Source organism: Pimephales promelas, chromosome 3 (genome assembly GCF_988280905.1).
Source record: "Pimephales promelas chromosome 3, fPimPro1.hap1.1, whole genome shotgun sequence".
Lineage (NCBI taxonomy): Eukaryota > Metazoa > Chordata > Actinopteri > Cypriniformes > Leuciscidae > Pimephales > Pimephales promelas.
Genome location: NC_142771.1, coordinates 34594066 through 34609283, shown reverse-complemented (window position 1 = coordinate 34609283; position 15218 = coordinate 34594066). Strand labels below are relative to the sequence as shown.

The 15218-nt window shown below is 39.7% G+C and overlaps 1 protein-coding gene across 4 annotated transcripts in view; it reads left to right on the top strand.

The window, feature by feature from the left end:
* Positions 1-15218, top strand: part of col5a3a (collagen, type V, alpha 3a) — a 117070-nt gene that overhangs the window by 72132 nt on the left and 29720 nt on the right. For all 4 annotated transcript variants that reach the window (XM_089128778.1, XM_089128779.1, XM_039686039.2 and 1 more), the window contains 19 exons: positions 1142-1261; positions 1356-1481; positions 2824-2874; positions 2965-3006; positions 3149-3211; positions 4035-4109; positions 4369-4452; positions 4714-4770; positions 4900-4953; positions 5954-6007; positions 6229-6282; positions 10025-10078; positions 10247-10300; positions 10607-10651; positions 11184-11237; positions 11354-11398; positions 12754-12807; positions 12906-12950; positions 13247-13300. In XM_089128778.1, coding sequence (XP_088984904.1) covers positions 1142-1261; positions 1356-1481; positions 2824-2874; positions 2965-3006; positions 3149-3211; positions 4035-4109; positions 4369-4452; positions 4714-4770; positions 4900-4953; positions 5954-6007; positions 6229-6282; positions 10025-10078; positions 10247-10300; positions 10607-10651; positions 11184-11237; positions 11354-11398; positions 12754-12807; positions 12906-12950; positions 13247-13300 — 1185 coding nt within the window. The remainder of the gene's footprint in view (positions 1-1141; positions 1262-1355; positions 1482-2823; positions 2875-2964; positions 3007-3148; positions 3212-4034; positions 4110-4368; positions 4453-4713; positions 4771-4899; positions 4954-5953; positions 6008-6228; positions 6283-10024; positions 10079-10246; positions 10301-10606; positions 10652-11183; positions 11238-11353; positions 11399-12753; positions 12808-12905; positions 12951-13246; positions 13301-15218) is intronic.

The following is a 15218-nucleotide window of genomic DNA, read 5'->3' as shown; positions in this document are numbered from 1 at the left end:
TTTCGCCTCAAAAGTAAAAAAAAAAATCGTCATCGAAGCGGAAAAAATAAGTCGTTTTTTCGCCGCAGCACGTTCGCGTTCAGTGTGGAAGCACTCATTATACAAACAGCTGATCAAAAAATAAAACCATCGCGCGGATTATTCGTGCGTCAAAATCGCGTCCGGTGTGAAAGGGCCTTTAGGGAGATGTATCGATTGAAATGCACATGAATTACGGCTCATTTCAACTGATGCGCATCTCAAGTTGAATGCGTACATGATGCTTATGTTACTCATGATTTTGGCATACGGTAGTTTACTTTTTTTTCTTGACTTGGCACGCTTTATACAGATTGAAACTGAAAGATGTGCTCCAAGACGGGATTGAAAAATAGGACTGCGCCTGACAGAAATCCATTTTCATGCGTCTTTTTGATACATTTCCCTCTGACAGCTGTGATAGATGTAGTTTTTACTGTATGAATCAAGCTTCTGCTGAGGTAAAACTCAGATGCCGATATCAGTGTGCCAGGTTTACTCACCCTCCTTTTCATGCTGTCATGGCTGCCACCAGAACATACGGCTTTCGTGCTGACACCCCCCTGTTGTTATTAAAACCTTCTACCCCACACTCACCAGCTCAGCAGTATTTATGCTTGGAAACCAGAACGTTTCTGTAACCTGCACCTGTGAATTGCGCTAACATTTTAATCGATCAGCAGTGGAGATGTGGAGCACAGTTAGGCCAGAAACATATACAAGTATGCACATATGCACATTCTGCGTATGCATTCTTGCATTACCAACAAATCTCAGTACTTGAGGGGATAGAGCGATAGAGTTACATTCAAACATCTGTTACTCTTTAATTCTGTAACTTCAAGCAAGATTTTCACTCTACTGTTGCTCGGCCATTACACTAGCTGACTTGAAGGGGGAAAATGTGTATATTAAGACAAATTTATTGTAACGCTCACAATATAGCGCCCCCTTGTGGCAATGCTGAGAATGCAACTCCGTATTTGCATTTATGAACTATATTTCGGGCCTTATGTGAGATGTCCAGCTAGTATAGAGTGGAAATGGCTGACTGTGCTTGGTATCTCCATGGTTGCGGTTGCCATGGCTGTGCCACTTCTGATTCTGCTGTGTCGGTGTGCAGGAGGAGAGGCCGATTAAAACACCAGAGGTCGAGGAGTTTAGTGATGACCTTTACGGCGATGAGCACAATGAGCTCTTGGTTTCCACAGTGACAGTTGGCCCTAATATCACGGACTATGAGGTATGTGCGCTGGGTTCTGTTTCTGGGATTTGCAAGCATGTTTTGAGGTGATAACCTTGAGTGTGTGCTGTGGACATGTTTTGTTCTTTCATAGATCATGGAGTTTGATGATTTTAAAAACGGCTCGGACAGTTTTGAGCAGGAATATGAGGAATATGAGATTTATGAGGACCGATTTGACCCCGCGGCGAGGGAGAAGCCGGGCACATGGGATGGAGAGGTAGAGTTTTGCACCTCTGTAATAAATGAACTGTCAACGTGCAGGCAAATATGGATTTGCGCTTTATCCCAACTAGGGATTCAAAGTTTCGGGGTTTTGGTACAAAAGTCTTTACAAAGTATCCGATTTATTTCAAAGTAATGCAGTCTGCACAAACAATGATTAGCTAATTGAGAAATACTGAAATGCATGTTCTTAAAGGGATAGTTCACCCAAAAAAAAAAAAAAATATCCATAATTTACTCACTCACAAGCAATCTTAGGTGTACATGGCTTTCTTTTCAAACACAATCTCCCATACGGCTGTTGTCGGAAGCCAGTGTTTATAGTTTTAAATAGATATTTGTTTTTCTTACAAAAACGCATCGCTTCACTTTAGAAGGCATTTATTAACCCCCTGGAGTCGTATGGATTACTTTTATGATGGATGGATGGATGGATGTGCCTTTTGAGCTTCATAAAATCTCTGGGTCTATTCAAATCTGGGAAGGGATATTATTTAAAGGAGTTGTTCACTTTTAAAAAAAACTTTTGCTGATAATTTACTCACCCCCATGTCATCCAAGATGTCCATGTCTTTCTTTCTTCAGTCGAAAAGAAATTAAGGTTTTGGATGAAAACATTCCAGGATTTTCTCCATATAATGGACTTTATTGGGAACCAAATGGGCTCCAGGCTTCAAAGGGCTTTAAACGATTCCAGACGATGAATAAGGGTCTTATCTAGGACCCTTCGTGTCATGACTCGAATTTTTTTTTGTCAATTTTGATGAATGAGTTTGAACAGGAGAGTCATGAACACCGTTTGGTTCCCATTGAAGTCCCATTATATGGAAACAATCCTGGAATGTTTTCATCAAAAACCTTAATTTTTTTTCGACCGAAGAATCTTGGATGACATGGGGTTGAGTAAATTATCAGCAAAAGTTTTTTTAAAAAGTGAACTACTCCTTTCATATAAAACCCCAATTGTGTTCGTAGTCATATACACCTATGGCTTGAGGGTGAGTAAATGATGGGATCATTTTTATTTTTGGGTGAACTATTCCTTTAAATACTTGAACACTTTGCATTAGCTTTTATATATTTGTTTGTGTATTTGCTTGAAAACACGTGCAAAAAGCACTCTATTCCATTTTATAATATTTATATTAATATTTAACTTTTTAAATAAATGTCCATTGTTCTATTAGTTGGTGTTTTTGTTTGATATGAAAATTGGTATCAAGATTCATGAAATTACACAGACTTTGGTATCGACTATTGAAAGGTATTGTAACAACTCTAATCTCATTACCACTTGTAAGCAAGATATCATCCTTCACCTGCTCTTCCTCTCTCAGGGCGGGCGATTTGAGAAAGGACAGAAGGGAGAGCAAGGTGTCGTTGAACCAGTGAGTGCTGGAGTGTCGAGTTAAACATACGAACTTACAAACATACACAGGCAATCTAATGCTAATCTCATTGTGTTTTATACTAACTAGGGCACATTTTTTAAAGGACCTCCTGGCCCACCAGGACTACACGTAAGTCAAAGTACTATTTAAATAATTTGCAAAATTATTATAAAACAACTTTACAGCCTTCAAGTGATTTCCTGTGGTCTTAAAGTGATGTGTGGGAATTAATTTTTCGTTAAAAAATATGTTAATTCTGTTTATTCCTCAGGGTCTTCCAGGAATCGCTGGCATCACAGGCCCCCCAGGACCCAGCGGAGACCCAGGTGATATGGTGAGTGTCCTCATAATCACCCGACCCACAAGACCCGGCATGAACCTCGAGCCGAGGACACGCAGGACACATCCATGGGGACGGGGGAGATGATTGGACTGGTGTGTTGATGGAACAAACCTCACCAATGACTCAGAGCCGCTCGAAGGGACCACCAACCTCTACGGAGACCTTAGGCATCAGGAAGCCATGACTCATCTGATCGTGTGACCTAATTTGCTCTGGACAGTGTGTGTGCTCTTATATAGCGTGACTCACTCTTTACACACAACCCCTTACCAGGGCGAGAGAGACAGCAGACTTCCAACTGCCGTAAAGAGCCTAAATTCATCATTTTTCTCTGGCAGTGGGGATGAAGATAGATTATTCTTTTGTCTCCGCTCAGTTTAGCGCCTCTGGTCGGCTGTGAATCAACTTCTCTCGGGTGTTATTCACAAAAGGGTTGAGTTTTAGCAAAAACATCAGACTAGGCTCACTTCAGATGTAAGCTCTTTTTGGCCTTGCACGTCCATTAGGTCTTATAACATATCCGAAGCTGAAAGACAAAAGAAAATATTCCAGCCGGAGGTATTATCTTTTCTTTTGATGCTTGAAGAGTTGTGTTGTTAGGAGAGGACTGGTGACTGACAGCTTTGATTAGATGAGTTCACTTTGATACAGGAATCACGTAAAAAAATAAAACCAAAAATCAATAGGTGTTATATTGCATTCAGGGAACAAGCCAATGGATTGGGAATAACTGAAGAATGCTGTTGCTCATGCTGTTGTTTCGTATAGAAGTGCTTCATCAATGAACTAAGCTAATTGTCTCTGCTCACACAAGGGTCCGGAAGGACGTCCAGGGCTGCCTGGTGCTGATGGGATACCGGGTCCTCCAGGCACTTTGCTCATGTTACCCGTAAGATGAGATCATTCCTTCAATAATGCATTTAAACCACTTGCATCACATTAGTAAGAGTTGTTTGCTAGAGGAATATAATTAAAATTTGATATCACCTGAGCCTCAATAGCATATGTTGGCCACATGGTGGAGCTGTGATATAATCAGTGCCATTGACATTCAGTACATGTCCAATTTTGTGTTCTAAACATGTTCAAATAATATATCTTTAATAGTGGCTTGTGAAATATTTAGCCAGTAATCTCTTCCCCTTTAGTTCCAGTATGGAGGAGACTCACAGAAGGGACCCGTCATATCTGCTCAAGAGGCGCAGGCTCAAGCAATCTTACAACAGACCAAAGTAAGACACCCACATCCAAACTGCCTTTGGCATGTACATATGTGCCCTGGTACTCATTTATCAATACTATGATGTTTGCTGACACAATCATCACTTTTGCTGATGCTGAGTGATCCACTAACCCCAATAATATTGAACTTTGTAGCATACCGTCACCATTTGTGATCCAGATATGAATGAAATGTGCTTCATACAATGTTTTATACCTTGGACTGTCTAATAAACTTTTCCCTGTCTGTTTTTATTTTTATTTGCTTCTAGCTGTCATTGATGGGTCCTCCTGGTCCACAAGGCCTCACAGGGAGACCAGGTCCATCGGTAAGAAATCTTTCTCATTTTTTTTTTTCAACGTTTTTAGCACAGCCTATGTGATCTGCTTAAAATTTTTGATGTTTGTGGGGGGTTCAGTGGATACTTTCTATCTTTGAAAATGTATGTTTGTTCCAGGGTCTTCCAGGTCCCACTGGAATGAAAGGGGACAGTGGCGAGAATGGGCCTGCGGTAAGGACATTTCCTTTTTACATTCCACCATTAGGGCTGGGTAATAAATATCGATTTCTCGATATTAATCGATTCTCATTTTTACGAACCGATATCGATTCTTAAATCTCAAGAATCGATTAGTCATCCTGTTTCATTTGAATGAATGGAACATTGTATCGCGGCTGCGTGCATCCAAAAAAACGCAATAATCTTTGTCCTTTGTTACTATTGATATGAAACAAAGTTTCAATTTTCAAATTACGTCCATTTTCTTTAGAAATTCAAAAACATAAATAACGTTTTGGCGCTGTGGCGTGAGATCGCTGATCTCTCTTCCGGGTTAATAATACCAGTCACAGCGCGAAATAAACATGAATAAGCATCTGAAAGTGTGTTAAAAGATAGAGTACAACTTATCGAAATCCGTATCATGTCACATTGATTCGTTCAATCAGCGTTTCAACCGAGGAAAGACGTCAGTTAAACAGCTCGTAATCAATGTCATGTATCGTCATATTTACCTCAGAAAACCCACATAAACTCGTTAGTCAGCTAGAAAAAATAACTCTAGAGAGGAGCATTTTGCTAAATATATACACCATATTACATATGCATTATAATCTTAATGTTCTTCTAATATTTAATGCGTATTTGAATAAATCTGGCAAGTTTTTATGACAGCCACCATTTAAATGTTTATATTTAATATAATCTTCTTATTATAAAAATAAATAAAAGTGTAATTTAAGTGTTTGTAGCTACAAAACAGTTCATTATTACCTTCATGTTAGGCTAATGAAGCCTAGTAGGCTACAACTAGACTCCCATAGTTTACAGCATTAGTTAAGAGATTTGATTCCCTTGAGAAAAATGGCCATTTATTGTAACTGATATCCAAAATAATCGATATTGAATCGAATCGTAATCGAAATCGAATCGAATTGTGACATTTTTCTCAATACCCAGCCCTACTGACCATCTCCATCTCTTTGTCTGATTATTATTTCTCTTGTTTAAGGGGCCACGTGGGTTGCCAGGTCCTGCTGGTCTTAATGGAAAACCTGGGAAGACGGTAAGACTGAACATCTCACACACTGTGTAAGAAAAATCAATGGAAGAGTGATCAGAGTTCAAGTGTGATCCATTTCATTAACCTCACCATGAATATGAATTGGGCGATAACAGTTTCTATATTGATGTGCTGTGTTTTTTGGTTCATGAATATTACATCAGCAGTGCAAGGTGGTGCATAGAATATGATGACGAAGTGGTATTCTGTGTTTTATCTTGCAGGGCCGGTCAGGAGCGGATGGAGGTCGAGGGGCTCCTGGAGAGACAGGAGCAAAGGTTATTCACTACATGCACAAGAATACCAACTTTTGACTTTAACCTATAATAATTAGAGCACAGTGATGACGTATATTTGTAGGCTAATCTGGAAGTTAACATCACCCTGGTTCCCTCGACAAAACCACTTTCCAATGGCTTTTGGATTTCTGCAGAAAATAAGCTCTGGATCAGTGAAATTTAATGACTCTTACATGTTTTGTGCATCATGAAAATCGTCACAAATTAACACTTTTATGAATTTTGAAGCTTGATATGTTAGTCTATAAACAAACTATACCAACCCTTTAAATCTATATTTATAATCCACAAGTTTTGGGTTAGGATAGTTTGTGGGGTCGCAGTGATCAGAGAAGGACTCATTCAGCCCATCAGGCAATACCCGAAAAACGGGTATTTTTAAAATGAAATGTTGCACCTTTAAAATGAATCCTCTGAGTTTGAGCATGTGATGCGATCCATAATGACCTAAATAAATAAACATTTATCAATCAGTACTTTTTACTTTTAATACTAGTTTAATACTTATATTAGTACATTTAACTCTTCCACGTTTTTGTCAAAGACTACATCCAGATCTGATTCAGAACTATGATCAAAGGATGGAGTAGATCGAGTCCATCAACACCCCCCAATGCTTGCACAATCCGAAAGCTCGTCCTGGGTGGACATTTCATTCAGCAACATTAGGCAGTTTTTATGTATGGGCTGTTTAATGTTGATGATCACGTTTTTTTACATATATGATGCGATCTGGGAAAACCCGTCGGATGTCGCGATGGTACGTTTTCAGTAAGGTCTAAATATAGATTGAATGTCAGGTTTTTTTTGGTCAAAATTGGGTTTTTATTAAATTATTATATTCTATAACATCTTGTTTATCATCTTTGAATATATATTGGGAAAATTCACTAGTTTAGTGTAGAAAAATAGCGATTTATAGCGATTTATGTCCAAAAAACAATTATAATGTCGGAAAAACAATTGCTGTATCCGAAATCTCCCACTACTTACTATATAGTGGACTATATAGTGAGCTCTCCATTTTGTAGTGCTGTCCGAATATATAGTGATGATTATTATACCCTATATAGTTCACTCAATGTATCCCAGAATGCATTTTGAAAAGTAGTGTACAACCGATGGTCACTAACCCAAGCCCTATACCATCATGCATTACGCTGATCGTAAAAATTAGTTATAATCATGTGTGGAGTAGCGCATTATAACAGAAACGGCCAGAAATTACTTTTAGAATAGAAATAAGCTCAATATACTGATGTAATGTATTTATTTAAAAAAATATATATATAGCCCAGCTGACAGATGATGTAATCAACGGCGCCAAGAGACGATCGAGTAGTGTCCGAAAGTGGCGTTTCTATTATGCTGGTGAGCTCACTATATAGTGCTCTACTATATAGGGGGTATAGGGAGTAGTGGTTTGAGTGGAGATATCGGACACAGCAAATATGTCCCGTTTAGCTTTCCTTCTCTTAACACTACAAAGACAGTTCACCTATCAAAATAAACCACATAACAGAATAAAGTCCAGTCCTGGGTGAACTACAACAGCACGCAAGTTTTTATTTATTTTTTATTTTTATCCAGTGTTATTGTGTGTGATGCGGAGCACTTTCAAACTGCTCGTTTAAAAGACCCTGCTCAATCGTCCGATTTCAAAACGGTTTTCACAGGTTGAATTTTGAGTTGGTAAGCTTTCGAATGATACCTAATCTATGATGATTGCTAAAATATGTGATATGAAAAAAGGCAATAAAAAAGGGAGCGCCAGTTAATTAAACCTGTTTTTCTCAAAATTCCATTTCTGAAAATCATAGCGATCACCCGACTTCAGATAACCATAACTTTTGTTACAGACGAGCGATGAAAGAAATAAAAACAGATTTGGAAAGGGCTTGAACCCAGGTTTAAAGGGATACTCCACTTTTTTTGGAAATAGGCTCATTTTACAACTCCCCCAGAGTTAAACAGTTGAGTTTTACTGTTTTCGAATCCATTTAGCTGATTTTCTGATATTTTGAAGAATATCGGTAACCAAACAGTTTCTGGTCTCATTGACTTCCATAGTAGGAAAAAAATATACTATGGAAGTCAATGAGACCAGAAACTGTCTGGTTACCGATATTCTTCTAAATATCAGAAAATCAGCTGAATGGATTCAAAAATGGTAAAACTCAACTGTTTAACTCTGGGGGAGTGGTAAAATGAGCGTATTTCCAAAAAAAGTGGAGTATCCCTTTAATATGGTCTAAAAACCTGTAATATGTCAAATTTCACCATGTGGTGGGTCCAGATCACATCACATATGCATCTGCTTACGTATGATATCTCTTATTTCTGCTTCTTCTTTGCACATGTTTTGATCAGGATATTCAGTACTCTTTCAGAATACGTTTAATAGCGCCCTCTACCGTATAACAAACACGGAAAGCTGGAAAATTCCGTCAATGCTGGGGAAAGAGTTCAGATCAAGCACTTTACTCAAGTAAAATTGAAAAGGAACCCTTTATACTTTTACTGGAGTAAAATTTAATATGTTATCTGTACTAATGCTGCGTTCAAGTGCTATGGAAAGTAGGATATTTTCCACTTGTGAACTGGTATTTACCAGTGTGTTGCGTTCAAGTGCTTTTGTTGTCGTAATGTGGTAAAAACTATTTTAGATTGCTTAAGTCATCTGCAACAGCAAGAACATGATTTATCAAAACTCAAAAGGTAAATAATATGCTATATATTTTCTAGATCATGAATAGTATATGTTTTTACCATTCACGACTCTTACGGTGCTCTCCGCCATTTTGAAAAGTTCAAAGGTTATCTAACATTTCGGCAACTCGGCCATCAAAATATTCTACGAGTTGCCCAGTGGAAAATACCACATGAGGGGGTGTTCATGTGCATTTTCCACGTCGGCTTTTGGCATAATTACCATAGCACATGAACGCAGCATAATACTCCAGCTAAAATTTCTTTACTTCATCTACTACTGGTATTTTATGTTGTAGTAACAAAATGAAAATTAGCTTGTGTTAGCCGCAAACCTTATTTAATGAATTTAACCATAAACCCATTAAAAAGGAAAAAAAAACACACAACTAGAAGTGCAAAAATGCTCATTTACGGGTTTTATGACTCTATATGTTGGTGAGTTTGCAGGGGCAGCCTCCACAAACATCCAATATTTTTGTGTTTGGTTAGTTAATGTGTGTATGGATTTGCTCAAGTTGTAGATTCAGCTGCCAGAGCTAAATGGGAGCACCGGAAACTTTCATTTGACCCTAATAGTTTCGGCCACCGATGGAAGCGTTTGCCATTGAGGGCTGTGTTTTATTGTGTGTGCTGACAATAGCAAGCATTCAGCCCAGTCCAGCTGCAAGACCCGTCAGTAAATAAATCACGCGGAGCTATTTAGCACAACAGCAGTTTGTTTGATGAGGAAGTGTGAGGTGCTCCCGCAGCTCTCCGAGTCTCGGCACCGGATGCGGGCTGAGAATCACAGCAGATGGGAAGGTTCCTCTGAGGCAGCCTGTCAAACCCTGCCACATGCCACGCACACCTCTGCCCCATAGTCCCTGTTTGCCTCCGTGCGTTCGTGTGTTCGAAGCAAAGCACACGACCTTGTGAAAGGACATGGGTTCTGTTCAGTTAATGAAGTGTGCTGGTGGACGTTTGTGTTGCTTTGTCGATCTTTCTTATGGATCTTTGTCTTTTTTTGCAGGGTGACAGGGGCTTTGATGGACTACCTGGTCTCCCAGGGAACAAAGGACATAGAGTGAGTCGAGAACACCAAATTGCTTAATCAAATCACACAGTCTGTTTACTGCTCAGTCAAGTGTGGCTCTTGGATGTGTCTAAACACTCGGCTTCACTTTAAATAGACCCTCAGATCTATTTTAGACTTCGTATTGTGTGCAATATCACAAATGTGAACATTCCTCAGGGAGACAGGGGGAAACCTGGACCCCAAGGTCCACCTGGAGAGCCCGGTCACAAGGTAACACCAGATTCGCCTTTTCTTCTATCCGGTTTTTCGGAGCTTTGTGCAACCCCCTAAGCGAGTCTTTTATCAGATTGCTAATAATCCGTTTAAAGATCGCCTGCACTGCCCCAGGTGTGTACTCGCAAATCGCATGAAAGAGACAAGCTGTGCACTGTGTGTGGGATGCTCATTATGCAAAGTTCCAAAATGTATGCAGCAGCGATTCACATTGATCACATCTTTCAAGAATGGGAATATTTTTGCATATATAACCCTTCTGACATCCTTCCTTAGTGAAGATTGCCAAACTTCCTATTACAGGGTTCGGATGGGCCTGTTGGACCAAGAGGGCAACCGGGAGAACCTGTGAGTGACGCAACCCGACCCATGGACAGACACACACGCGCACAGACACATAAACACACAGACACTGTCTGATTAACGGTGGCTCAAGCACCATTTAAGTCTCGGCAGGTGAGCTGTGATCCACTGGGGTGCCGGCTGTTAAAATGGATCACCCAGAGCACTAAGGGACTTGAGCACTATTACAGCTCGGTACAGAGAGAGATGCTGTGGAGATAAATGCGGGGATGGAGATAGATGAGCTGGGAGATTGGTGAATGGAAGAGATGAAATCATGGCCTGCATGATTATATTTCCATATCAATCACCTCCCTGGAGATCACAGATGTGGCTCTGGAACAGGTGGCTTGGCCGGTGTACAAAGACCAAGACTGACGAAAACAAAACACACGCCAGCCACGCATACACGCATACTAGAGGATCTATACACGCATATATATACACATCAAACTTAAACAGATGTACAGAAGCAGCCATGTGCGTATCCCAACGCTAATCTGTTACCGCATTTAACCATGGGAGTTTTTCTTTACAGGGCCTTAGAGGACTTGTGGGGCCAAGAGGGCCACCTGGTCCAACTGGGCAGCAGGTATGACAATTACCATCCTTCAGAGTTACATAATGGCTAGTTTTCATGCCCAATATGGATTGAGGTGTGGTGGTATTTTTAAGATTGTGAAGCTTAACCTTGTGTTTTACTTCAAGGGAATTCAAGGCGTTGATGGTGTCCAAGGCCCAAAGGGCAACTTGGTGGGTTTGATATGAAGTTTTCTATGCTTGTATTACACAATGTATGCAGATAAATAAATTCCAGAAAAGAGCTGAATGTTAACATGTCAGAAGCTGTCAGATAAAACCATTTGAGGGTCTTTTGCACTGGCAGACTGGGTAACAGAGCCCTTGAGAACTGTAGAGTAAGGTTACAGTACCTCTAGCCTTCATCTATTCATCTGACATGTACTGCCTTCAAGTCATGATGGAGTGATAGAATTTACTAGGATTGCACAGGAATTGCACCACAATGGTTTAATTACCAGTGGGAAGATGGGATTTTCTTTAAAGCCCTGATTTGTTCAGGGTTGGGGGCGTGTCGATTAAAGACTTATAGGAGTTGGCTAATTGAAGCTAATTGTTACAAACTGGGGTAATCAACAGATGCTGTTCATAGAGCTCAAGTTATTCTTTGATTGATGATGTTGACTACATTTTAGTTTGTATGCACTTTTTGTGTACTGTTGATTAAAATCAGCTATAAAGCCTGGCAGAAAATACGACTCATCTAGCCAGTTTATGAGGCGACAGCTTTGCACAACAAAAGTATATTTCCCATCGTTCTCTGTGGCAGCCAGATAGTGATAAAACACATACAGTAGTTAAAGGAGTAGTTCACTTTTTAAAAAACTTTTGCTGATAATTTACTCACCCCCATGCCATCCAAGATGTCCATGTCTTTCTTTCTTCAGTCGAAAAGAAATTAAGGTTTTTGATGAAAACATTCCAGGATTTTTCTCCATATAATGGACTTCAATGGGAACCAAACGGTTCAAGGTCCAAATGAGAGTTTCAGTGCAAACTGCAAAGTGTTCAAAGGGCTTTAAACGATTCCAGACGATGAATAAGGGTCTTATCAAGCGAAACGATCGCTCATTTAAAAAAATAAATAACAAAGTTTAAGTTTTATAAGCTCAAATGAAACTTAAAACCAACCACCAACTCAAAATGAATGAATCTTTTTTCGAGTCATTTGGTTCATTCAACGAAGATTCATTCATTTTGATGAACAAGTTCGAACAGAGTCACGAACGTCACAGAACAGAGCAAGGCGAGCATTTGAGCTTATAAAACTTAAACTTTGTTGTTTATTTATTAAATGAGTGATAGTTTCGCTATAAATCTTTTTCATAAAGTGAAAAAGACATCATTTAGGCTTACATCAAATAACCAATCTTGACAATATTAACCATAATAGTCATGATTAGTTTTGCAAACTTGGTAGGAATTTCCCTGGAGGACTTAAACACTTGATCGTAAAGTCCTAACTTTACAAAATAATCATTATGATCTTCCAAAATGATGGCTCACCCATCCCCACTCCCATTTTGCAGGGACCCGTTGGTGAACCTGGACCTCCAGGTCAACAGGGAAACCCAGGCATACAGGTACACATCCATCTTCACTCAAGTTCTCCCTAATGAAGCCTAATATTATTGAACAAAACCCACACTTTTGCTTTTGAATACTTTTTCTTCTTTTTCAGGGCTTCCCTGGTTCGCAGGGGCCTATAGGTCTGCCAGGAGAGAAGGTAAACTCCACAAGTCTTGCTTTATTTCAGTTTTAAAGCACTGACCTTTGACCCTGCATGTGTGTGTTTGCGCTTTATTCAGATTTCCACATGAAGCTAGACAGCTAATCAATAGCAAAACTTTGCATACACATCATGCACACATACAGTACATCTTCTCTCAAATGTGCCTAAGCACATTATGGATATTGATTGCAGTTAACAAGCTGAGCATGCTGGGTATAAAATAGGTTTTGGTTTGTGGTTTGGATCAGAGAATTCAATATTTTGTGTGTGTGTGTGTGTCTTGTAAACAGGGTCCCGAGGGCAAACCGGGAATGCAGGGCCTTCCTGGGATTGATGGTCCCACAGTAAGTACTGTTCTCCAAAAACATCATAGGACTAAATCCTTTGATTATTACTTTATATATATATACAGTATATATATATATATATACACTCACCGGCCACTTTATTAGGTACACCTGTCCAACTGCGCGTTAACACTTAATTTCTAAGCAGCCAATCACATGGCGGCAACTCAGTGCATTTAGGCATGTAGACATGGTCAAGACAATCTCCTGCAGTTCAAACCGAGCATCAGTATGGGGAAGAAAGGTGATTTGAGTGACTTTGAACGTGGCATGATTGTTGGTGCCAGAAGGGCTGGTCTGAGTATTTCAGAAACTGCTAATCTACTGGGATTTTCACGCACAACCATCTCTAGGGTTTACAGAGAATGGTCCGAAAAAGAAAAAACATCCAGTGAGCGGCAGTTCTGTGGGCGGAAATGCCTTGTTGATGCCAGAGGTCAGAGGAGAATGGCCAGACTGGTTCGAGCTGATAGAAGGGCAACAGTGACTCAAATAACCACCCGTTACAACCAAGGTGGGCAGAAGAGCATCTCTGAACGCACAGTACGTCGAACTTTGAGGCAGATGGGCTACAGCAGCAGAAGACCACACCGGGTGCCACTCCTTTCAGCTAAGAACAGGAAACTGAGGCTACAATTTGCACAAGCTCATCGAAATTGGACAATAGAAGATTGGAAAAACGTTGCCTGGTCTGATGAGTCTCGATTTCTGCTGCGACATTCGGATGGTAGGGTCAGAATTTGGCGTCTACAACATGAACGCATGGATCCATCCTGCCTTGTATCAACGGTTCAGGCTGGTGATGGTGGTGTCATGGTGTGGGGAATATTTTCTTGGCACTCTTTGGGCCCCTTGGTACCAATTGAGCATCGTTGCAACGCCACAGCCTACCTGAGTATTGTTGCTGACCATGTCCATCCCTTTATGACCACAATGTACCCAACTTCTGATGGCTACTTTCAGCAGGATAATGCGCCATGTCATAAAGCTGGAATCATCTCAGACTGGTTTCTTGAACATGACAATGAGTTCGCTGTACTCAAATGGCCTCCACAGTCACCAGATCTCAATCCAATAGAGCATCTTTGGGATGTGGTGGAACGGGAGATTCGCATCATGGATGTGCAGCCGACAAATCTGCGGCAACTGTGTGGATGAGGAATGAGGAATGCTTCCAGCATCTTGTTGAATCTATGCCACGAAGAATTGAGGCAGTTCTGAAGGCAAAAGGGGGTCCAACCCGTTACTAGCATGGGGTACCTAATAAAGTGGCCGGTGAGTGTATATATATATATATATATATATATATATATTAGGGGTGCAACGGATCAAAAAACTCACGGATCGGATCGTTTCTCGGATCAGGGTCACGGATCGGATCATTTTTCGGATCAGCAAAAAAAAAAAAAAAAAAAAATTTCCCCCAAAATAACTGTAATAGCCTACTGACAAATTCTTTAATAATAGACTTAACATTATGATATTCTGTTTTATTTTAACTTCACAGGGTTCCAGACTGAAAGTTGAGGGCAGCATCACCTCAAATGAGAACTCACAGCGAGTTCTACAAAAAAAAAAAAATAAAAAAAATAATAATAATTCTGGTAGCACTGGGGCTGACAATAAATCACTAAGCTTAATTTAGGGTGTAGATGAAATTAACTTAGTTATTATCATTTATAATGTCTTAATATCAATTAATAAAAGTAGTGAAAATATCATCGTACTTTTTTCATTTTAGGACAATCTTTAAAGGATAAACAAAAAATGTGTTGGTAATCACATAAAAAATTCAAAAAAATAAAACATTTATTTATGATATTATTGAAGTGCTGGGAAAAGATGTGTAGTAGGCTACTTGTAAGCATTTGACTATTTCTTACACATTATCATATATAGGCTGATTTGTGGACTG